Raw genomic sequence first — 26,805 nt, 5'->3', positions numbered from 1 at the left:
CCGCTTGAATTTCCAGATGGGGGAAGATAGCAGTTATGTATGGGGGATATGGAGACAAGTTATTCAGGATATTGAATGAATGATCCTCTATTTCCATAAGCTGACCTTTATGTTTACCCTTTCCCTTTCTATGCTCATGCACCCATGCCATAGTACTATTATTGTCTAGAATTGAAAAAGAAACTTTCTTAATTCTTGTTAAACATATCCTAAATCAAATCAATCTTGAAAATATTACCATCTCGAATTTGGTTCAAAATCGCCGTTGAATCAAAAATCGAACCACACGGTTCCCGTTTGAATTTTCGAAGCCTATATAATTTCATCATCCAGACCACTTTTTTGCCTGAACCATCTTCTCTTCGCTGTCGTCCTTGATTGAAACTGCTGTCGAGAGTAACGCCCCTCCCGAGGGCATCCTACTGCGCAAGCAAGTCCTCAGACTACAAAACAGTTCACCACCGGCAGGCATCTCCAGTTGAATTTTGATAAATTTGTTATTATATACTGAAAATGTGATAATCATAAAAACCGCATCCCGCTCCAGGCTTCGTGATTGGATGAAAAACGACTTCGAACCGGTTCCCGGCTACCGTTTGACGAGCACTGAACTGGATGTTAAGGGAACCAAATTTGACTACCGAATTACGTTGCAGGACCGGCAGTCAAAGGATAGAGGGTTCCGAGGAGGAAAAAAATGGAGAACATCGTCTTAATGCCAGGGGAAGCGCTCATTGGGAAACCATTAATCGCGAGAAACCGCAAAATTGCGCGTTTTTGGAGTGGTGCTGTAGGGCAAATATTGAGACACCTCATCGCTTCCGTCGACGACGGTTGCGTGGCAAACTGACATCAGTCGGGGCCCAATTCAATAAAACTGTTGAAAATGGGACTGCATATAGGAGCTATTATCCGTAGTAGGATTAATTTAAATATTTAATATAGAATTTCTACCGATAAATCGATCACAGCGATGTTTATGACTGTTGGTTGATGCACTTTACAGGGCCGATAGTGACTCAGGGACTTGGTCTCTGTTTTAATGCAAGTCTCTAAAAATTGTCTCTTTTTTATGAAAGGTATTTATGAGATGTTCTCGAATTCTTCCAGGATTCCTCAAGAATAAGCTTCAGTAATTATTCTAGCGATCTCTTCAGAGACTTTGGAATACTTTCACGGACTCGGTTCTTTCTAGATATTATTTTAGAGATTCCTATACTAATTCTCCTAGAAATTCTTCAAGAGATTTATTAAAGAATGATTAGATGAATTCTCTAGAATTTACTCCAAGAGTTTCCATACATATTTTTCCACTTATCCTTAAACCGAATTCTCCAGTTGTTACTATAGGAGATCTTCCAAAGATGCCTTAAGAATTTCTTGATTAAAAATCAAGAGTTAATTAAGAATTCCAATTCGTGGTCGTTTTGTTTTCTTGATTCCTATTTGTTATCTTTTTGGTCTCTTTTTTCAGGCAAGCTGTTTCTAAAGTTCCGATTTTCAACACACTCAGTCGTTACCAGCCCTGACTTTATAAACATACGTGTCATAGAGGTAGACACTTTCTAGCCGTGTGCCAATTAGAGGCTACACAATATAATAATGTTTCGAACCGCACAGCAGACTGGGCCGATTCGGATAATTATAATCGCTTATAGCTATAATTTATACAAAACACATCACACTGACTGGTCGACGCCGACGCCTCTGTGACGTGACGTCAAATCATTGTCACTACTCAATGGCCTACACTACAAATAATACGCTCCGAGTGCTTTATTTCGGTAATAGATGCACACTTGATTGAATTACAATTTATGGTTCCATTCCGGCGGCAGTTCGTTCATCCCTGGCTATTCGGGGGATCAATTTGTCCCTTCACTCCAATGGTAGGCTAGGCTAGTCGTGCAGCCATATGCAGTTTGCATAATGTAGGCCACTTTTGATTCCATACCGCAATTTGTTGGCACACATCAATAGAGCACTAGTACAGTACTATAGTTGTGAAGACAGTGAGCATGGAATGGCAATTTTAATTATAATATGACAGTAAATATTTAATCAGGTCGGTGCAAAATTATTAGCTAACAATGCTGCTCATGTTGTCCACCGATTTGACAGCGATGGATACTATTTCAAGAGTTGATTGAAACTGGAGCTGTATGAATATTTCTCAAATCTCGATAAAATTTAGTCAAGTTTAACTAAAATTCCGTTAGACAACAGCGACAAACACCTTACAAATTCTTAGATAAAATCTTGAAAACAGATTTAGTAGGGTCTCTACACCCCAAAATAAGATTTTATACGATATCTGAATATTATCTTTATATCTGAAAGAAAGTGGTTTTGAACCTTAAAGAAAATATAAAATTTCAATACAAAAACTTACAAGAATCTTAAATTTCTTATTTATGAAATAATATTATACAACATTCATAAGATTTTTATACAGAATTATTAACTTGTATTTAGGGCTGTGCAAATATCGATATTTTCAATAATATCGATATTATCGGCTCGATTTTATCGATACGATAACCGATATTTGCCGACCCTATATTTTCCGATATCGATAAACCTATTGTCCCTCCGATAATTAGGACAACGCTCAATGATTTTGTTAAAACTTGATTAACGGAATTTTAGATATCCGTTAAATGTAACATACTATAATTACAAAATTAAAATATTTGACTTCATAATACAATAGTTGGTGTCAAATGAAGCCAGAATAGTCGATATTGCTTGAAAATCCCTTTATTAAAATTTATCGGGTATCGGTTCGATACCGATAATGTCAAATCCGATATATCGCCGATACCGATATTTATTCAATTGGATATCGCCGATACCGATAAATCGTCTTTGTGCACAGCCCTACTTGTATTCAATATTTTTGTTTGGAGCACAGCCTTTCGAACTCCGCAGAGTAATTTTTACAATTTAATCATTGCGTAGAACACATATAATTCCGTGCTGTAATCCAGCTTAGTAAAAAAATAAATATTTACATAAATGACTTAAAAGTTCAAAGAAATCTTAAAATCTCGTAAAGTTAAAAGAGTGGCGTTCTCTACTTAAGGGACAGAGGGAACGTTACAAATGTCAATATGTGTTTATAAACAGTTAACTTTTTTATTGTACAGTTTTCCCTTATTTTGTTGTTACATCGGCTTGGTACTAAATATTCCAGTAAACGAATAACATTTTTTTGTAAGTTTTATTTTTAGTTTTTCAGAAAAGCAATTGATTCTCATTATGAAAACGCTTTCTTTGCTTACTTTGAGATTTTGCTAGGTAAATATGTCAAATCATACTGTGTTATGCAACATTTTCGAGGTCATCGAATGTAAACTAAAATCTTGCTTCAGATCCTGAATGTACAGACCTTTACTAGGCGAACCCCATTTGAACTTTGAAAGATTAATTCAAAATTTGGAGTTCCGCCCATTTTAATTTTTCAGCTTGATTTTTCCTTATATCACACTTCGCATAAACCTGGGGGATGCGAACAGAAAATCAAAAAGCAGCCAGGCTGCTGTCAAACTAAAAATTTCATAAAAATCATCAGTACGCCTAGAAATGTACGGTCGACACGATAAAAATTGTTGTACAATTTATGTAACACAAAGATAGCCAACTGTTAAAGAACTTTTGTGTTTGGTCCAAATTATGCATAAGTCTCGTACAACTGCTCAAAATATGTGTCTAACTAACATACGGCCAGGAACTTTCTAATTAGGTCTATTCATTGGGATAATATCCTGCATTGAACTGGTGGAGCTTTGTGTGAAGTATTTTAAGTCTGCATTTTGAATGTGGTTTCCTACATGACAAGCAAACACACAACGGTTAGCACTCGTGGAAAAGATTGTGTTCAATTTGAACAACCTAAATCTTCGAGTCCGCACCCCTTAGTCATAAACTATTGGGAATTTCTCAATGCAACCTTCGTACGATTTTGTTTTTTAGCATGTCGTGGCGGTATTCTCATTTATTCTTATTTTTTCGTGGTGTTTTGCAACAAAAACTCCGAAAAAGTGTCAGTTTTTCACATATTTGCTCAAAATTCATAAAACGTGATATTCTAGCATCACTGTCCTACACAAAAAATATGCTCCTAATCAACAAAAGCAACCTTCCTGAACATTTTGATAAACTACGAACGATCCTTCTTGTTGGTCATATGACAGCTTCAGTGTTCTTGGTCCTCGTGCTCAGTACCCAACAAACATTTTAGTGGAACAAGAGTTGAAAAAAGCATATTTAAGCTGAACAAACTGTTATTCAGCTACTAATGTTACTTGGATAGTTCGTGGGTTATCGAAGTGTTCAGCAAAGTTGCTTGTGTTGCTCAAGAGCATATATTTGTGCAAAGCAGACCAAAAAACTGTTAAAACCATTTTTTTAGGAGTATCTATACCAAAACACTACGAAAAACAAGAATACTGCCACGACATGTTCACAAAAGATCTTCCTTTTTGGTTGATGAACATTTCGTCCGAAGATTGCATTGAAAAACTCCCAATATATAGCCGTTTTAAGGAAAAATCAAACTGCAATCTGGAAAGAGCCTAACTCAAAATTTCGAACAAATCTTCCAAAACTCAAATAGGTTTTGGCTAGTATGGGTAACTTTCAAGTGCTGCAGTCAGAACTTTGTTTATATTTTGTGTGTTGCACCGTATAAAATTATTATCGACAAAATTCAAAATTATCATCATTGAAAAATATTCTGTCTTTCATTCTGAGCATAAATAATTTAAAGTGTACTTCTCGCGAGACAGTTGTTGCCAGCGATTCGCGGAAGCTGACATTGCTGTCGAAGGGTGAGTCAATCGAGCAGCTAGAACTGTCAAAGAGTGATCCAAACGAATGTGCGCTATGTTTGTTTTGATTTTTTTCTTGTAGAGTAATTTAATCCAATTGAAACTATTTCGGTAATATTTTTTACTTAGAGATAAAATGATTTATTTTGTTTTTTTACATTATTGTTAGCGTCATTAAGTTACTGATGTTTTCAACTGTTTATTAGTTTTGAAATGTAGGTAAAAGGTTTATGAGGAAACAAAATACATATTTAAGCAATGAGGAAATCATGTCAGTGTTACAACATCATCTTCCTAGCACTAGCAACTCAACACTGCCGGTCTGTTGCCAAATCATTCCATATTATTTTCGCTAATCTTTCATATAACGGATCCCTAGTACTTACTTCCTTTAAAAACTCTCGCTCGAATTTGAGCATGAAAAGTTTAAAAAGCTTGTGCCTATTTCTACAAAAAATAATCAAGTGATACGCTTTTGGTCTACTTCGTCGCAATCGTCGTTCACTACGTGTTCCACTACGACGGATATTCGAAGTTATCTAAAATATAAATTCATTTTCCAAGTGTATTTTTGGGGAAGCTGTTATGGTTCCTACACTTGTTCACAAAAAATGCAGTAAAACTACTGTATTTCGATAGATAACTTCAGTTCAATTATCCACTTTGCACTTTTTTTTTATCGAAATTCGCATGGACGACGTACCGGCTGTCACGTTTTTCTTCGTTTCCGCGGATCATATCAATTCGGCTGATGCAATCGCAAGTCGGTCGGTACAATTATAATGATAATAATATAATTATATTATATATTTCAACGATATCGACTAAAATTAGTATGTTAAAAATTTTGCGAATGTTTCAATCGTTTTAAATTTGTCGAATTGTACTTTGTGAAAGTGAAAAAGAGTGATTATCTTCTTCCGGCATGAAATCGTTCCTCTTCCGCGATTTAAGTGTTGTTCAGTTTCGCGTTGAACATAATCGAATGCATTTAGTTTGTGAACATGTGAAAATAATTTTCGTTACAACTTCCGGCTGCAATCCTAAAAAAATAAAATAAAATAAGGATAGCAGAAGCGGGGTTTGTAGGTTTTGATCCAGTGCAGTACTTCGATCAAGAGTGTGGTGGACGTTGACCAGATTAAAAGATCAAAAGATTAAATAAAAAACAATTAAACTACAATAGCTCTGGGTCCATCGCTAGCTTTTCAGGTGAATCCTGATGACCTAATACCCCTCCCAATCCCCAACTCCGTATGAGGGTGTCGCAGAGTCGGAGGCCCTTCGTTAAGTAAGTGCTACATCAACATTTCCTTCCCCAATCCCAAGTTACGGTAAAGATGGGCGTGGCCGGGAATAACAATATTCATGGTTTTGGTATTTTTGTTTAAGATTGAATCAAGGTTTATTCTCTAGCCTTGTTCCTGAAGGCATTCTAGATGAGATTATCAATAGAAAAAAAAAAACATGAATCCAATCTACGAAGTATACCGTAACTACGCTAACGCTAACGCTAACGAAATTCGCATGGACGAAGACGTACCGAGCGAAATCTGATTGGCGATCGACTGAGCCACACAACATTACAATTCAAATTTCTTCCTGCCTCTCGGTGTAACTTATTTCACCGGGCACTTTTGTATACTATGGAAAACCTTCGTACATCTTTATTGAAGGATTTCATTCCAATCACACGCCGTAAAACTTCTATAATTCACGAAATTTTAAGATATTCACTCTACGACCGCATATAATTGAGAACGCAAACAAAGTTTTTCATCCAACCGAACTGAAGAAAAAAACTTGTGCGGTTCAATGTGTGCGTGATGTTTGGCGTAGAAAACGATTCCTATGATAGTATTGTTTCCGCTGCACTGTGAGCCGTCATTCGTTTGTTCGGTCCAAAATAATTGTGCTTACATGTTTGGACTGTATTTTGATGGGGCTATCGAATTTTAAGAGAAATTCTTTTATTCTATCATACTGTATGAATGGAGAACGATGCCATAAGATCTAAATAATCTGATTAAACATTTTATTATAACGCTGAAGTGGTGTATTCTGACCATTGACTATATCACAGTGAACCGTTAGTTGTGAGGCGAATCAAAACTTATTGCGACCGAAATAAATACAGATACGTCGGGTGTAGGCAGCGGAAAGTGATTATTTGTCTACATCATTTCCTATACGCGATCAAGATGTAACAAAATATTATTTCACAACGCGAAAGCCGTTGTGTGAAAAAAATATTCGGCATCGGTTGTATCACCGGTTGTATGAACAAAGCTTAATACGATGGACATTAGCACATCACCCTAGTTGTGCAAAAGATTCAAACCTCCTATAGGTAGAATGCTAATCCAGAATAATAATGTTTTTCCATAAGCAGTTTCGTTCATCCATTTACATTGAAGATTTTGTTGCTTTCGACCATAGCGATGACAAATTTGCAAACATCTCCACAGCCTTGAATTGCAACATAATGTTATCAAAATTAAGCTACTAACTTTCTAATCTATTTCATAATGCTCATTACATTAATTCGTCATAACATCGTTACAGCAAAACTTTTTCACTTTTTCCTGTGGAAAACCTTACTGTGGAGATTGACACCCATTTTGAGTACCCCGTAGATACAGCGCCTCAGAGCAGAAATCTTTGAAACTTCTGCGGAGACCTTCGTTGAGTGTTGTTGGCGGCTTCTGTAGAAACATCTTCGAGATTATTTTTTTAGAAATTCCTGTGGATTCTCTTTACAAATGTTTGTAGAGATCCTATATGAGGCAATACCAAAGCATCAATAAAAATAATTAAGTCACTTTGAAAGCCTTTTGCTAGCTGTGGAGACACTCATTAATTTAAATAATCGCCAATTTATTCGAGAAGTTATAAGATCTCTCAACAGTAGTTTTGTCACATCGTATGGCAATACTTTATTGGAAACAATCTCATAAAAAAAAATTCAATCTCTATAAAATGAATTTGTTAACTCCAGATCATAAGATCGATTATCACTTCCCTTTACTTTTAGGCCATCGTTACATCACCTTGTCTAATGAGCTTATTTTTCTCTCTATATTCCAGCACCTCACAGAATGCCTTTAAACGACTTCCAGCCGTTGGCGTTCACCACGATGAATAACTTCACGACAATGAACCAGACCCAGGGCACTGCAACGGTGCCAAGCTCCGTTCAGGAGCAACAGTTTTGCCTGCGATGGAACAACTACCACTCGAATCTGTCGACGGTTTTCGATCAGCTGTTCCAAGCCGAATCGTTCGTCGACGTAACCCTGATTGGCGAAGGTCGCCCAATCAAAGCTCACAAAATGGTCCTTGCCGCAAGTAGTCCATACTTTCAGACCATTTTTCAGGAAACCCCCTGCAAGCATCCCGTAGTTATTATCAAAGACGTCAAATGGGAGGACCTCAAAGCTCTAGTTGAGTTCATGTATCGCGGGGAGATCAACGTCGCCCAAGAGCAACTCCGACCTCTACTCAACCTAGCGCAGATGTTTCAAATTCGTGGTCTGACCGACGTCACGCATGAAGACGTTGAACCAGAGCCTCCGGCGCCAGTACGCGAAACTGTCCAACCCACCAACGTAGAACAATTCACGGTTTACACGGCGTCCATCGTGGAAAACCTTCAACAGCAGAACTTCAACACTCCAACCACTAACGATCTCGGCCCGAGGCGATCCTCCAAAGAAAAGGACACCTCTCGGAAGCAAACTCTGGAGACGATGGACATAACCGTTGAGTGGCCCAAACTTGAACCCAAGTCCGAAACGCCATCTGAAACACAATCGCCAACGAAGAATCCCCGCAAACGCAAATCCACATCCAACGACAACGCCGAAGAAAACTTCCTTACCCTGCAACCTCCGGAACCAACGGCATACATTCCAGCTGCGATCAGCCAACCAGTTACGGTAGTCTCTCAACCCCCACCTCTCGCCACCCGATTGGTACTGCAAAATGCCTACCAAGCAGAAGACACGGACACCAAGATGACCTTCCTGGACCCTACCAATGAAGCAGACGATGTGAGTACCGACCCACACCTTGTTTTCCACGTTCTGTTATTTTGTTACACATTTCAAACGGTCACTAACCTGACTGTGAGTGTGCCACCAGCAACTGCATGCTGTATTTTTACATCTAAACCTATACAATTTGTAACAAAGTTTCAGCTAGACCGGAGGAAAAAGTTGTTTTTACCTATTCAGAAGAGGTGAAACTATGAATAAAATACGATTACAACATAGCAACAGGATTATTCAGTAGCATTTTGGCAACGGGTAACAGGGTAAGAATTGGACGATAGCCTGCCACGTGCACGTCCACTACCAGCATGCACACGGTGACGAGAAGCAACCGAGCAGATATTTGCGCGTTGCAGAAATACAGGTCTGTGGTAGCGAGGAAGGAAGGCGGCAAAACCTTTAGCTCTTTTCCCGCGTCAGCGCTTCTTTCCAGATTCGTCCGATTCAATTAAAAAATATGAAGTAAATTTTGCCTGAAACCTAGTTTTCATCGATGCATGTTGGTTAGGCTCGGCAGTAGCGCTGGGTTTCGGCTTTCCGATGACCGACCGTACACTTCTGTGCAAAAATTTGGGGTCACCCCCTTAAAACATACCAAAGTGTTTTGTCCATATCCCTGTGATTAGACGTCTCATTGAAACTCTCTAAAGCTCATTCGAAAGACATTTAGGTAGTTGATCTTGATTTGAAGGTGTGTTAACAAAAACATTTTGTCTTTAAATTTTGTTAGCTAAATTTTTAGTTGAAGGTGTGACAGTTTTTTTTTTAATTAAACTGAAAAACATGCCTGATTTTGTCAGCACACCATCGAACAAAATTTAAAACCAGTGAGGCACTAGATCCATAATCTCATAATCTTTGAAAAGCACTTGCAAAAATTTGGCGGACAAATCGGAAAAAAATTCAAAATCAATAAAACTGTAATTTGAGTCATCGAGCCAAAGTTTGGAGTCATCACTCCGAATGGTGTATTATTATATATATTCATTTGAGTGGCTTTTTGCCATTGACAAGTTCGCTACTTAGAAAGTATCGCCACTTATACGGTGTCCCAGAAAGTTAGCCACTAATAAACTTTCCCTACTGAAAAATCCTGAAGTTTGTATACACAAAAGTCAATTTGGACAAGCTGAGATGTAAAATTGTGAAAAATAATGGATTCGTTCTGGTGGGCTTCGATCCCACGACTCCCAATACGCTAAACTGGACCCTACTGCTCATATGCCTCAATCTCCCTCGGAATTATATAATGCAACTTCATCGAGCTGTGCTCATGTACTTCGTCAGTCTCAGCCTCTAGCTGTTCTACTAGTTTGCTGTTGGAGCTTACCCAGACAACCAGAAGTCATAACAATTTACGTAAAAAATCGTTTACTTGTGCGAATTACATCGTATCCGCAGAACATGATGAATAAAATCGTTTGATTGATGAATTTCTTCGAATAGAACGCTATTTATTACAGATTAATTCGTAATAAAATCTGTACACTCGCTTTGTTGCAATTTGCAACGAAACTAGACAGACAGTTTTCAGATTTCTTAAACGTTTTATTGAAGTTGCTATTCAACGCGATCGACAACGTTAAAAAATCACTATTAACGAGATACAATCATAATGTTCATGTAATTTGTGTTGTACTTAGTATTTTTAGGAATTTAGGTGTCATTTTGTACATATTGTTTCTCTTGATTTCATGTGATTCTTGTAATTTATCAATAGTCTTGTCAATAGTATTTGTAGGTATAATCTGGGGCATTTTTGAGAAGGGTTATTGACTTACGTTTAGTGTCCCGTTTCTGCGTGTTCCAACGTTTAGTTCTTAGATCGGTGATGGGTATGCTATAAGGTGTAATTTTAGGTTAGGTTAAGTTAATTTCACAATATTTCAATATTTTACTTGTTTTTTATGTTTTATATGTGTGTTAACTTTGTTTCAATAGATTTCTGACTCATTTCTAATAGTAGCTGTAGATGTAGTTTTAATTAGGATTCCATTAGTTTTAAGAGCACGCACTAATTACTGTATTTGCATGAACTAACCTATACTACACACTTGGAAATAATCATGTAATTTTGTGTCATAAAAGACCGACATATTAAAGCGAGCGAAATGACATAAAATTACGTTTTCATTTAGAATTGTGTCAGGTCTTAGATGCCAGAATTGTAATTTTATTTGTAAACAACTCGCATCTTGTAATTTGAAAATATGACGTAATTTAGTATAAACATAACCTCAACTCTCAGCAGGAATGCCATTACCATTTCTTTCCAATATTCTTTTTCAATTACATATAAGCAATAAGAACACCATAAATATATTTGGCATTATAATTCATTCTTCACATGTACAACACAGTTCATATTCCACTGAATCACTTTAGTTACAGTGCTTTTTTTTTACAACGCTATGGATTCTGTGCGATGAGGCGAACGGGTTGTTCCACAGCCCACACACACGGCTCTGATGACGAGAATGTGGAAATCAATGAACAGTAACTCCATTAATCCAAATTAATTCTTCAGCATATGTTGTGAAACAACATTGCAACTCGAAGCAATTAGTTCAAAACAAGCCCTTTTAACTTCATTCCGATGACGTTTCACATTCCCCCGACGAGATTGCATGTTTCGGTTATCGTTCGTGTAATTTTCCGTTACTTGTAATTTAAAATCAAGTCATATGGTGGAATATTGAAATGATTCGTTGATGTGCATGTTTACATCATCGATGATTCAAAAATGAAACATATTTTGATTTATGGCACGATTAATTACGTCAATTTCAACGATTGTGTCAACTTTAAAAATGATAATTTTTTAGTGTGTAACATTCGTACTAATTTTGTTATTTTAGCACTATTTAACACCTTTCTTCATATTAAACAAACTAACTTTTACAAATTCATTACTAATTTGTTTTAATTATTAGTAGAATAATAAATTTAGAACGTATCAAATTTCCGACACTCACTAGACCACACTTTGCCTGCTTGTTTTCTGTCTGACTTCCAAAACTGTCTTTCTTTACGCTCCTTTCTTTCTTTCTTTCTTCCTTAACTACTGTCATCCTGACTTTAAGGTTGACGCGCAGCGCTGCTTCGCTATAAAGACGATTCACTTCAACAGAAGTCTGGCCAACGGATTGAATGTGTAGGTGCGACGCAATGAATGTTGCGACACGCTTTATATGTCAATTTTCACCATATAAATTATGCACATATATCGCCTCCAGTTTTATACGCATAAGGCCTTTTGACTATATCTTATACGGAATCTTTGCACATATAAGCATCGCATAACACAAAAGGTGATTTCATTATATGTTCATTCTGGTTGTCTGATTAATGTCGTCAAAAACGATGTTCACTATAATATTTCTACGGTGACTTTACGACTACTCGTGTTGCCGATATGGCTGTTGAATATTTTGCCGGGGCTTTGCACAGCTTTCTGTGCGACGACGCATTCTACTCTTGGGCTTGCCTCACGTCAGGGCCCTGTTGAACTTCTACTGGACGCTCATGTGCATTCCACTACTCTACGACAACTTGTTCTTTGCTACTGCTGTACGAGCTCTCCTGGTTGATCATTTGGATGCCGAAGTTGGTCCAGCAATTCGGGTTGGAGGAAGGCTTCCGGTTCCCAGGCGCTCCGACGACTTAAGCCGTAATACGTTACGTACTACTCAGAGTAGCCCCCGGTGGTTGGTCTATCCTACTCTCACGAAGATTTCCCCCGGCGGCGGAGGGTCTCCCGAATCGATGCTATCCGGGCAGATACCGAGGTCGGTCCTGCGATTCCGGTGGAGGAAAACTTCCGGTTCACAGGCGCCCCGACGACCATTTGTAAATGCTATTTCGCGAATTACTCAGCTAGACCCCGACGATGGACTCAGCCTACTCCGACTCGACGTTGGTCGACCAAGCGTCAGGGTCAATTCTGCAATTCAGGTTGGAGGATGACTTTCGGCTTGCATGCGTCACGACGACTTATTATCGATACTACGCTGCGTCAGCTCATCTCGATCTTATATTCGATCGCTGCCCTGAACTCTCTGGTCTTCACGCCATCTCCTTCGCAGTGACGACAATCTGCGTTATCCCTTCTTCTTTCTGGCGAGAAAGACTGGGACAGAGCCTGATTCTCAGCTTAGTGTTCTTATGAGCACTTCCACAGTTATTAACTGAGAGCTTACTATGCCGATGACCATTTTTGCATGTATATATCGTGTGGCAGGTACGAAGATACTCTATGCCCTGGGAAGTCGAGAAAATTTCCAACCCGAAAAGATCCTCGACCGGTGGGAGTCGAACCCACGACCCTCAGCTTGGTCATGCTGAATAGCTGCGCGTTTACCGCTACGGCTATCTGGGTCCCTGCGTTATCCCTATACCATTTAATTCCACTAGAATTTGTATCCTTCGATACACGTATTTCAACCTCAACTGTAAGGCCGTCTTCAGTGTCACGACACTTTCATGCTGGCACGATATTTTCCGGATTAAGGACGCTTGCGGTTTCTTAAATCATCTCGCTTCGTATATCCCTGAATCGAGAGCGGTCGAATATAACAAGCTCCAGTGTCTCCTCGATATTTGGACAGGCCGTACAATGGTGAGACTTTGCGTGTCCGAATCCGTGCAGATATCTTCGAAAGCATCCATGGCCTGACAAAAACTATATCAGGAAGAATTTACCTAGTATATGTTCTCTGGACATGCTAGGAATAAGCCTGTGAGTCCACCTCCTTTCTCCAACTTATTTTACTCCTGCTACCACATAGCCATTGTATCGAATCTCATATTCCGCACATTTCTTATGTCCCTTTGCTGGTAGCACGATCTGTCCACAGGTAGAGTGATGCAGATGGAGATAATTCCTTTGATAACGCATACTGCCTCCGACGTACCTGCCAGCTTATTTTTATTGCGTTTGGTTCTCAACGCTGCGGCCCTACCCGGAACTCCATATCTCAATATGGACGATGATACGGTCGCTAGCAGACGCCTCGTACTGCTTCTTGGTCCTCCAATGTTGGGCATGATCCTAGCTACAGTGTTAAGGGACGGTCCATTTGTTACGTAAGGCAACTTTGGGGATTTTGCAAACCCCCCTCCCCCCATAATAAGATTTTTTGTATGAAAATAAAAAAATAAATTGTATGGCGCGTAAGAAATCTTAAACCCCCCTCCCCCCATAAACCCTTACGTAATTAATGAACGGCCCCTAACTGCCTAAGTTACCTTTCCGCAGACATAGCCTACATAGCTGTTGAAGTTTAGACTGTTGTCGACCATTACCCCACGGTACTCCATAGAACGCATCGATAAGATTGCGTGTCCTCTGACGTTGATCTCGAACTGCTGAACCGTCTAGCAGTTGCTGACCAGCACCACCTTCGATAACGACTCCATTCATACATCATATTCCACAGTGTTGGACCAAGTATGAAACTCCCGCCGTATCTTTGGTTGACATCCGTCGCGGGTTTGTGTCGTAAACCAGTACCAGTGGCTTTTCAGAACTTTACACAGATTCGGAGACTTGCATTCGCTGTAGGACTGCAGCAATAGCCTCCCAACTGGCACTGCTGAACGCGTTCTTAACATCGCACAGTATCGATTGTCTCTTCTCTTCTGCTGGGATGCTTTCTCCGCGCACGCGATGACCGTCCGAAGTCTTTTTCCGGAATCCAAACTGAAATTTCGAAAATCCGTTCTTGCTTTCCGTGTTGATCGACAACCTTCTGAGAGTTAACTTCACCAGAAGTTTATCAAGAGTATCCAGCAAGCATATTGGTCTATATGAAGCAGGATCTCCTGGCGGTTTATTCGGTTTTGGCAGCAACACCAGCTCCTGCACCTGTCCACTTTCAATTTCAGTTTGTCGGCGCACATTTCAGCTGTTGTTACTGGGCCGTTGATCTTCGCCATCAAGGCGTTGGCGATAGGCGTTGTCTCAGAGATTTGCGTCAGCTTACTGGCACAACTACTTGTAGCAGTTCGGTTTACACGTCGCTATCTACCGTTTGAACGCGGCTCTGGCCAACCGGTATCTTACGGTCACCATACGTTCTTCCATGCTCGCTTCCGATCTAGTTCTCTGCACGCGTTTTCTGATCTTTAAGCGGGCTGCTCGAAGGGTGCTGAGTTTGTCGGTCCACCAGTATGCAGGGCGCCGCTGATTCCTTGGATCCAATTTTCTCGGCATACACACGCTCTCGCCAACGCTTCTGTCAGCTCTCCTGCATCCATGTTTGGAGCGTCGCTTACTTTTCGGACTGCTGCGACGAAAAGATCCTGGTCGAAATCCTTCGTCTTCCATACTACACATTACTGGCCAGCGCAGTAGTGGATTGCATGATCGTCACTGTGGGTGTATTCATCGCTAGATCACCAGTTCATATTGTCAGCCAGTTTATATAGTCATTCAGAGACGGGCTGCAAACAGTCACATCGATGATGGATTCTCCATAGTCTTTGCGAAATATGCTAGCGAAACCGTCGTTGCACAGCCTCACCTAGAGCTTCGCCAAAGCTTCCAGCAAACTGTACCCTCTTGCGTTGCGTTGGTCAGTCTGCTACCCCACTCCATGACCCAAGTATTGAAGTCTTCTCCGCCGATTACCGGCGTTCGGCCGATCAGTTTGTCGGCATATCCCACATCTGAGTGTACTGCTCCAGTGTCCACCTCGGGGGAGCGTAACAGCCAGACACGAGGATTCCGTTGATTTTGACGATCACAAAACCCTTGTATGAACGTTCGACTAATTCTTGGATTGGGAATCGGCCCATTACTTGAATTGCCATCGTCTCTGCTCGGTCTGCTACCCAATTGCCGTTATTGGGAGGAATCCAACACGGTTCTGCAATGATTGCAACGTCACACTTTGTTTACGTTATCGACTGCCATAACAGTTAATTGTTGTGCGACGGCACAATGATTGAGGTTCACCTGCGTTATCTTCATCATCATCAGTGAACAGAAATTATTCATTTGAATACGATTTATGCGTGCTGTTCGGAATTTGAATCAAGGTGTTCGGAATATGAGACAGAATGAACACAGTGTTCGACATTTGATTCAAAATGTTGTTCCATACTTTTACGCAAAAACTATACTTAAACAAATTATATCAACATTTTTATTGGTACACCCAACAGCTAACAGTTAGACTTTGCGAAGAAATTAAAAATTACACAAATATCATCCAATTTATGCCAATCAGATGTAATTGAAGTCACTGTTGGCCTTAAGTGTTCGGTATATGAGTCAAAACGGTACGGTAACGGTATTTTTAGATTTTCCAGCCAAATTCTTACAAGTGCACACTATGATTCTAAGATCACGATTCGGTTTGAAATGTTAAGGCTAAGTAGCCCGTCATTCGTGTTAGCAGCAATGATGACTTCACTGCTCGCAACGTCAAAGTGATAAAAACCAGCCTTGATAGTTGACATTGGCTTGAAAAAGGATCGCTGTATTCGCAAACATGCATAAAGTATGCTGATACTTTTTCAGCTGTGTCAGTACAAACCCAACTGATTTTCTTTGATTCGAAATCGTGAGATGAATCAGCAACAATCATCAACGACGCGTACAAATTTCAATGACGGCCTACTTCGCCTTAATCGATTAGCATAAATGTTTTTAGTGTAAGGTAAAAAGGTGTAATACGCCCCCTTAAAGAAAAAACTGCTCTATCGAAGTAGAAAAGGCATCCCTTCTAAAGTTGTTTATGTCAAGGTGTTGCTTATTTAGTTGGTCATGCTCTGCACGCAACTTCCTCTTTCCAGGTTGCTTAAAAAAAGTGAACAAGATGTTTTTTTTTATAAACGGTCCAAATGTTTATGTTTCAAAACCACCCAGGTAATATGCCCCTCCTATAGAAAAAAGATATACAGCATTGTAGAAATGTTTCCAAGGATAATTCCACCACCTGCTAAGCTTAAAAGGGTCCATTTACATTTGTCTTCCGGTAAAAGTTTTTGTAATAAGTACAATCATAAAAAATGGGTTGCATTCACCCGGAGGATTGCTTATCAGAATCAAAATTTTCAAACCAAAAACCTGATTTTCGATATTTTTATGATTTCTATTGATTGTTTATACTTCTTAAAACATATTTGCACAACATCATTTTTCCGGATATTTATGATATGTTATCTTATTTACGCCTAAAAGAAGCCTCAATCCCGTGGAAATGAAGAGGGGCGTATTGTTCTGTTGAGGTGTATTACACCGAGTTATCCTAAATGTATTCAGTGTAAGTAAAATTGTTCGAAATACCTACGAAGTAAGACTTAACTAGCTTTCGAAGTAAGTCTTTCTTTGTCTTTTGAATAAGCCATACAGATTTTTTATTGGATGTGTTATTGCAGAGGTATCTATGATTTTGTTTGTTTTAGGGCTTCGCCCCAAACTTTTGCACGGTAGTGTAGTTCGTCGCAATGGTCATCGTCACCGTCTAGGAATCTGCGACTGAGGTGCGGGTGGAGTACCTGAGTAGGGCAGCCTGCAGTAAGCGTAGGTACATGTTTCATATATTACCCGTTCCTCACCCCGCGCGCTCTGGCTGCCAGCAGCCGCTGCGAGTGGCTGCAAAATGAATGCGAAACGAACGAAAAACAAAAAATTGTAGCGCGCCAGGTCTTCATCCAAGTGAATGCACGTGAATAGTGAAAATCACTTACGGATACATAACCTCCAATTTTTCAGTCTGAGTAGGTTAGGGCAAGCACTTTTCATCCCGTTTTGGAGTAGGTATTTGGATCCGTGGCAACTGATTCAGCAGGAGGTGGGCTTCACAAATTAAACTATGCCTGGATGAAAGCTTAGCGCAATGAATGTAATAAAATGTCAAAATGTAATGGGACAACTTTAGAAAGCAACCTCACGATGCATGTTGCGAATAATCGATCCATGTACTGAAAATGCAGAAATAAGACATAACAAACATGACACTACGAATCGTGATGTTTTTCTTTGCAATGTAGTTAATGATGATAAATAGAAACTATTCATATTAGTAGCTCTTGAAAAAAACCTAATAATTCAAATAAGATTAAATTAAGAAAATCTGATTATGGGAAATATCGGATGAGTTAGAGATGGAGGTCATGCCTGTCACGAAATCTACAACTCTTTGGAATACAGTCTAAATATTTACGTGAGTGAAAATCAATCTTTGGAAGTCTCAAATCATCATTGTATACATACACCAGAAAGATCAAAGAAATTGATTAAGGGATTTGTTATTTGATTGAAAAATAATCATGACCGTCTTGGGTTATCCAACTACCAGGAATTCAGGTCTTTGAATATTTTAGGTTTTTGTTTTTAAATGTTCGTAAACTATCACTTTGAAACCCAGTCCAAGTTTCCATGCATGCATGCTCTAAAACGAAACCACCAAGGTCCAAAAATATGTCAATCTATTTTATCATGCAATGTGGGCCAATAAATCATTGATGCATCATAATATTTCAACCTCATATCCAGCTCTCCACCAGTCAAAGCTAGGATAATGTCACGCAAATTCATCCCGGCGACGTTTCAACATCCCATCGGGTTACATGTACACGGCAACATCTACATTCGCCTTGCCTAATACGATCCGGAGAAGTTACTTTCCGTATGATTCCTGCCAGCCGACAACAATGCACCGGGCTTGAAACAAATTGGATTACACATGGTAATAAACACACAAAAATGTACACTTCTCTATTTGCCTAATGCCCGATAGCCGTCGTCGAGTGCAGTTTCCTTGCCGGAATCGAAATCGCTCATCCAGCTGGAGAGAGTATTTGATTATCATGGCAAAAGGTCCAAGCGGTCCCTCCAGCGCCGGCAGGTCATCCTTCTGCACCCCCGAAGGCTCTAATGAATAATGGTGGAAAGATTCTACCTTTTCTAATGCTGTCGATAAGTTTCCCAGCCAACCAACCAACCAAGCGAACGACGTCGAACGGACTCTTATGACTTTCGGGAATCGAGCCTACATGGTCAGGTCACCACCGTTCGGTTAGCAACATTCGGAAACGCAATCTAACCGCATTAAAACATCCGGCTACTGGAGGAGATGCTTCTAAGCAAATTCTTTCCTGCCCGCTTTCCCGGATCTTGTGCAACTCTGGATGGCAGGGTCTTGGCAGGTAGCTCCAGGGACAGCCGCAACGCTCAGTAGCTCGTTCTGTCCGGTCAGTCAGCGGTATAGATTGTAGATGAGCTATCTGCTAGTGCTCGAATATTCACGCACTTTCAACGGACCGTCGTCGTCATTCGTCGTACTCATATTCGTGGAAGGTGCCCTGTCGATGCCGGTCGGTGGATAATGTTGCCACTTCTTTGCCGGAAAGAAGCTCATAGTTGTTGTACACGTATCCAGTTTAGGCCACACGGTGTATTTGCTCTGAGACAAACAACGACATATTTAAAGCACCAATAAAGAATTAAAAATGCTCTACACGCAGAGAAAACTATTTTGATATCAAATATATTCAGAATCATTTCAACAATATTTCTGCATTATTTGCCGGCCTATAATTCCCTGGCCACGATCACAGGTGCCAAAGTAGAAGGTGCACCATAATAATACCCGTCTGTGAAACATATCACCTTCCCAATACTTTGGCACACCTCTAACGGTTCATGATTTATCATGAAACGGCTGCATTCAGGCGGAGGATCTGTTAAGGTGAAGATGAATCGAAGCCAAAATTCAAATTTTCATGAGCACGGATCTGGAAAACCAAACATCCGTTTGAGCTGAAAACCTAATCGATTGCTCAGCACCAGCTAGTGACCAATCGATAAAGTTTTCAGCTTAAACGAATGTTTGGTTCTCCAGATCCGTGGTCTTGAAAATTTGAAATTTGGCTTCGATTAATCTTCACCTTAATATGTTTCGGCATATTATCAGGTCCTCTTCGAACGGAGGGACCGCCAGGGCTCATTAGTTACTTATAAACCAGTGCTGGATGTTGATGGTTCAGTTTGTTTACACGAGCTGTAGCATCCTTTGTACTAATCAGTAATGGTTGTTAAGTTTCGAAGCTAACGTGTGATCAATCGTTTTATAATGCTACATAAGAATGGGTGTTTGGTGGAACTGCGCGTAACACTTGTTGTTATTAAATTTAGTGATTGTGTTGGTGCTAATATGTAGTGTGTTTATAATAAAATCTATGGTGATGAAAATTCGAAAATGAAATTGGAAGTGATCTGATAGTTTTGTTAGAAATTTAATAATGATGATGATGTATAATGATGTGAACTCTTCTAATTTAATAAAGGCCATAATACATTTTGCAATCATTTCTCTGAATATAAACATTATTGCCTAGTTCTTCAAACATGCATGATAAAAGTGTTAATAATGACAGCGAGTGCAGAAAAATCGGATCGAAGTGATTTTGTTTTACTGTAACTTTGTTGATAGTGCTAAATTGTAGTTTAAATAGTAATGACCCTACAGCAACAAAAATAATGAAACTTTTAAATTGAATATCTTTTAATTACTTAGTAATGCTAACAGATGGTAAATGCTAATAACAATGAATTTATATGAAAATGGTGTGATGTGAAAAGTGATATAATGGAAAGTATATCTGAAGTGTATTACGAAAGTTGGTGAGTGATAATCGGTGATAAACGTGATAGTGTCGAGAATAAAAGTGACGATAGTGAGTGTTGAAATGAAATGGGGAATGAGGACCTTTTAATAAAACTATTTCGTTCTTCACTTTAACCACTCTAGTAGCATTTCAGGCCTTATCATAGTTTGATAGTAGTCTAAAGTACTAGACTGCAAAACTACGGTAAGGGCTGATTGCTGCTAGGGTACACAGTGACCATTTGAGCAACATTGCTTAGGAACGTCTGTGTGATGAACGCAATAGAGGCTTATAGAAGCAAATGCTGGGAAGGAGCTTAGGGCAGATTAAGAGTGCCAGTACTACCCCTATCGCTACCGACAAAAAAAAAAATATATATATATATTCAGAATCATTTCAACAATATTTCTGCATTATTTGCCGGCCTATAATTGGTTTTAATAACTGTACTAGCAATTTTGGTTCAACAATATTTCTTGTTGAATTTGACAGCTGGATTCAAAGTGTCTGTTCTGGTATCCAGCGGCTGAGTAAGAAATGCTGAATCGCGCACAGCTAAATCCAAGGTGGTAGCCCCATCAGCGCGATCGTCCTAGTGTTAGTTGGGACGTTAAACAGAGCTGGCACGATGGCGCTCCGGCGAGACAGGAGTGTTGGCGTAGGCCCAATAAGCCACCCGTAAAAAACCTTATTGCGAATAACATAGGAGATAATACGACCCGGAACAATCGGCAAAGACCCACGCGACGAAATAAGGATTACGATTGGAAACTTGGGACATGGAACTGCAAGTCACTTGGTTTCGCAGGTTGCGACAGGATCGTAGCGCTGCAGGAACTTTGTTGGACTGGACAGAAGGTGTGGAAAAGCGGGCATCGAGCGGCTACCTTCTACCAAAGCTGTGGCACCACAAATGAGCTAGGAACTGGCTTCATAGTGTTGGGCAAGATGCGACAACGCGTTATCGGGTGGCAGCCGATCAACGCAAGGATGTGCAAGATGAGGATAAAAGGCCGTTTCTTCAACTACAGCATCATCAACGTACACTGCCCACACGAAGGGAGACCCGACGACGGGAAGGAGACGTTTTACGCGCAGCTGGAGCAGATTTATGACGGATGCTCTCCGCGTGACGTGAAACTCGTTGTTGGCGACATGAACGCACAGGTAGGACGAGAGGAGATGTACAGACCGGTGATCGGGCGGAACAGTCTGCATGCCGTATCTAACGACAACGGCCAACGATGCGTCAACTTTGCAGCCTCTCGTGGTATGGTAGTCCGAAGCACCTTCTTCCCCCGCAAAGATATCCATAAGACCACCTGGAGATCATCCGATAACCTAACCGAGAACCAAATTGACCACGTTCTAATTGACGGAAAATTCTTCTCTGACATTACCAATGTTCGCACATACCGCAGTGCGAATATAGATTCGGATCACTATCTAGTTGCTGTATGTATGCGCTCAAAACTTTCGACGGTTAACAACTCGCGTCGAAGCCAAACGTCGCGGCTTAACATCGAGCGGCTTCGGGACTCAGAAGTAGCCCAAGAATACGCGCAGCAGTTGGAAGTGGCCCTACCAACGGAAGAGCAGCTTGGCGCCGCCACTCTTGAAGATGGCTGGAGGCACATAAGATCCGCCATAGGTAGTACCGCAACAGCAGCACTAGGTCCAGCGGCCCCGAATCAGAGAAACGACTGGTACGACGGCGAATGCGAGCAGTTGAAGAATGAGAAGAATGCAGCATGGGCGAGAATGCTACAACACCGCACGAGAGCGAACGAGGCACGGTATAAACAGGCGCGGAACAGACAAAAACTCGATCTTCCGAAGAAAAAAGCGCCATCTAGAAGAACGAGATCGCGAAGCGATGGAAGAGCTGTTCCGCGCTAAAGACACACGGAAGTTCTACGAGAAGCTTAACCGTTCGCGCAAAGGCTTTGTGCCACAAGCCGACATGTGCAGAGACTGTGACGGAAATCTTCTCACGAACGAACGTGAGGTGGTCGAAAGGTGGCGGCAGCACTACGACGAGCACTTTAATGGTGATGTGGCCAGTACCGGAGGTGGCACGGAAATAACTTTGGGAGCACGCGCGGACGACGAAAGACTTCCGCCTCCAGATCTCCAAGAGGTAGAAACGGAGATTAGACGGTTGAAAAACAACAAAGCCGCTGGAGTGGACCAACTTCCGAGCGAGTTGCTAAAATACGGTGGTGATGCACTGGCAAGAGCGCTGCACTGGGTTATCTCCAAGATTTGGGAGGAGGAAGTATTGCCGGAGGAGTGGATGGAAGGTGTCGTGTGTCCCATCTACAAAAAGGGCGACAAGTTGGATTGCGCCAATTATCGTGCGATCACAATTTTGAGCGCCGCCTACAAGGTACTCTCCCAAATTCTATGCCGCCGTCTATCACCAATTGCTAGAGAATTCGTTGGACAATATCAGGCAGGATTTATGGGCGAACGAGCAACAACGGACCAGATATTCGCCATCCGCCAGGTGTTGCAGAAATGCCGCGAATACAATGTACCCACACATCATTTATTCATCGATTTTAAATCAGCCTATGATACAATCTATCGAGAACAGCTATGGCAGATTATGCACGAATACGGTTTCCCGGACAAACTTATAAGATTGATCAAGGCGACGATGGAGCGAGTGATGTGCGTAGTCCGAGTATCAGGGACACTCTCGAGTCCCTTCGAATCTCGCAGAGGGTTACGGCAAGGTGATGGCCTTTCGTGTTTACTGTTCAACATTGCTTTAGAGGGTGTGATAAGAAGAGCGGGGATAGGCACGAGTGGCACGATTTTCAGAAAGTCCGTTCAGTTACTTGGTTTCGCCGACGACATTGATATTGTTGCACGCAACTTTGAGACGATGGCGGACACGTACATCCGACTAAGGGCTGAAGCTAGGCGAATCGGACTGAACATCAATGTGTCAAAGACGAAGTACATGATAGCGAGTGGCTCAAGAGAAGACACGGCACGCCCCCCACCTCGAGTTCATATTGACGGTGATGAAATCGAGGTTGTCGAAGATTTCGTGTACTTGGGCTCACTGGTGACCGCCGACAACGACACCAGCAGAGAAATCCAGAGACGCATCGTTGCTGGAAATCGTGCCTACTTTGGACTCCACAGAACGCTCCGATCGAGCAAAGTTCGCCATCGCACGAAATTGACCATCTACAAGACGCTGATTAGACCGGTACACCTCTATGGGCACGAAACATGGACCATACATGCAGAGGATCAACGCGCCCTTGGTGTTTTCGAACGGAAGGTGTTGCGGACCATCTACGGCGGAGTGCAGATGGAAGACGGAACGTGGAGAAGGCGGATGAACCATGAATTGCACCAGCTGCTGGGAGAACCAACCATTGTCCACCTCGCAAAAATTGGGAGGCTGCGGTGGGCCGGGCATGTCACCAGAATGTCGGATACCAACCCGGTGAAAATGGTTCTCGAAAACAATCCGACCGGCACAAGACGACGTGGTGCGCAGCGAGCAAGATGGGTCGATCAAGTTGAGGACGATCTGCGGACCCTTCGCAGAATGCGTGGCTGGCGACGGGCAGCCGTGGACCGAGTCGAATGGAGACGTCTCCTACGTACAGCAGAGGCCACCCAGGCCTTAGCCTGACTGGTAAGGTAAGTAAGAAGAGAGATGCTGAATTAAAAAACTTTATGCAACAGAAGATTCCTAACGTGTGTAAAGTAAAATGGACATACAACTCAAGAATGGTCAACATTGTTGAGACATACCACTCGGAAATTACTAATTGCTTGGGCGAAATGTTTTTGGGAGATTTTCAATGGGACGGAGAAACTCGTTCATTGGCCAGAGGCTTGCACAGCTTTATGCTCGAATTTGATACGATTTTTTACCTGAAAGTATTTGCCTCTGTTTTTTCCTTCACTGATATTCTGTATCAAACACTACAAAAGAAAGAACTTGACTACATTGAATGTGGCAAAAGCGTGAAAAATGCTCGAATGAACATACAAAATTTGAAAACTGAAAAGAAGTTCAAGCATATTTGGGAAGAGTGCGTGCAAATGACAGGAGGCAATAACGACGAAGCTCAATTCAAGCGGTATCATAAATCATACATCCTCTTGATCGACCGCATTATCGCTGAATTAGACGAACGGTTTGCCGATTTGAACAAGCAAAGCTTCCTCAGTCTACTGGATGCCACGAAGTTCAAAAAATTTTCCGAAAAATTTCCAAAACAGCTGGTGGATGATGTCTGCTCTCGTTATCCCAATTTCGATAAGATCAAACTGACAAACGAACTGAAAGTCTTTTACACGAAAGAAGAGTTTTTTGGGAAAAATGTTGCGGAGATTTCGGCAGTGCTGATTGACAATCATCTTGAAGACATATTTTCCGAGACGCATCGGCTAGTTCGGCTTATTTTGACGCTTCCATCAACAACAGCATCAGTCGAAAGAAGCTTCTCTATTTTAAGGAGGATAAGGACCTACCTTCGTTCGACAATGGCAGAGGAAAGACTTAAATGGCTAATGCTGATGTCAGTTGAAAATTCTTTACTGAGCCAACTGCAGCGTCGAAATAATTTTATTGATGAAATAATCGATCGGTTTGCACGTCGAGTGCAACGTAGAATCCAGCTGCTGTATAAATAACATCATATTAAAATTACGGGAAAGTTGTTGCGATATATTCAAGAACAAATAAAAGTATTGTATTTAAAATGAGTTTTTAATTTTAATCAAACGAAAAGAAGTTTCCAGTGCACAGTCGGCTTTGAAGGTCACGGGACGCCTCTGGTTTAGAGCAAGAATCAAAATGAAAGGTCTGATTTTTAGCTTTGTACACTGAATCAGAATAAAAAAATGGAAGTATTTGAAACAAACAAATCTTCAATTTAAAGTGATGATTTTTGTTGTTGTTTTAAAAATAAATCTGATTTAAAATGCTCTCAGTACATTCAAACATATTTCTGTATTATTTTGATAATCATCATTGCTGTTTCAACGCAATTTGTTTGATTACAACAAATTGAAAGCGCTTGTCAAAAACAACTATTGTTTTGAATAGTTGTCAATTCTCTGCGTGTATAGAAAATTAGAACCATAATGAAAGCTCACACGAAAATCAGAATGAATAGACAGGGATGCCTTCCATGGGACCTTTGTTGTTATTGCTGCCGTTTCTTGCGACTTCCACACTAAATGATCAGCTCATTGAAGCATGACGTACTTTATTCGCTAAATAATCTTAGAGCATAGAGTCACAGGAACGCTTTATAAAAAAACATCCGTAGGGAGTCACAGGAACACTTATACGAGGCAAATCGACATTGATTATTTGGGCATACTTGTAAACATAGATTTCTCTTCTTCGTTGTTCTCTTCTATTTAGAAAACTTATTTACTTTTCGAACCACTGTTTCGGCACCGACGTCCATCTTCCGAATACAATTCCGGAACCTTGTGGTCAACTTCGTATCCTTGGCACGCCAATTATTGTAGTACACTGTTGGAGCCGAAAAATGTTCACTAGGGCAAGTTGGTCGGTTTTTTTCGGCACGTACGGGATTTCGTAGAACCGTACAACACGACACCATCTTCGATTGAACTGACAGCGCCCGAACGAAAAGAAACATGCCACTCATTTATAGGCATTCCTGAAAGCAATTCTCGAAAACTTATTTAAACAGTCTCAAGTCAGAAAAGTGAACAAACTTTAATTCTACGCGTTCCGCTCTAAACCAACTTGATTTTCACTTTTAAAACGTTGAATTCCGGTTTTACAAAACGGCCTAAGTAATATTTTCAACTTTCGCAACCTAACCGCTACTTTCACTGCTCCGTTGTATGGAGAGACAAAGTGACTTAACCACGAATCAAAACAAAACACTACTTGAGTCGATTATACACTGGTACAAAAACGTCGCAAGTAAATAAATAAAACGGCTCATCATTTTGTCATAAACTTTATATGGGAAATAAAAGAAATGCGAGCTAATTGTATGCAAAATTTAAGTGATGTACACGGCGAAAAAATGTTAAAAAGTTGATTAATTTTATTACAGTTTTAGAAGATAGGTTGTGATTCTTCTTAATTAGTTTTCTCAAAGCCTTATGAAAGTGACTTACGTCGATTTGAAAAAGTAATCAAAAATTTTCTTGGAGAGACAAAAATTTAAGCTTTTTACATAAATTACAGAAACGTACACTCAAAAAAATCCAAACGTCATTGCTACGTGAAAAATCACGTAGATCATTCCGAATTCATTTTACCTCCACTTCAC

The 26,805-nt window shown here is 40.6% G+C and overlaps 1 protein-coding gene across 1 annotated transcript in view; it reads left to right on the top strand.

Moving 5' to 3' along the window:
* LOC5579995 (protein bric-a-brac 2) overlaps window positions 1-26,805 on the top strand; it is a 122,302-nt gene that overhangs the window by 88,233 nt on the left and 7,264 nt on the right. Inside the window, exon 2 of the mRNA XM_001660210.2 lies at window positions 7,920-8,884. Within this exon, the coding sequence (XP_001660260.2) occupies window positions 7,931-8,884 (954 nt within the window). The 5' untranslated portion in view covers window positions 7,920-7,930. The remainder of the gene's footprint in view (window positions 1-7,919; window positions 8,885-26,805) is intronic.

Source organism: Aedes aegypti, chromosome 2 (assembly GCF_002204515.2).
Source record: "Aedes aegypti strain LVP_AGWG chromosome 2, AaegL5.0 Primary Assembly, whole genome shotgun sequence".
Taxonomy (NCBI): Eukaryota; Metazoa; Arthropoda; class Insecta; order Diptera; family Culicidae; genus Aedes; species Aedes aegypti.
This window is presented reverse-complemented; position numbering and strand designations above follow the sequence as displayed.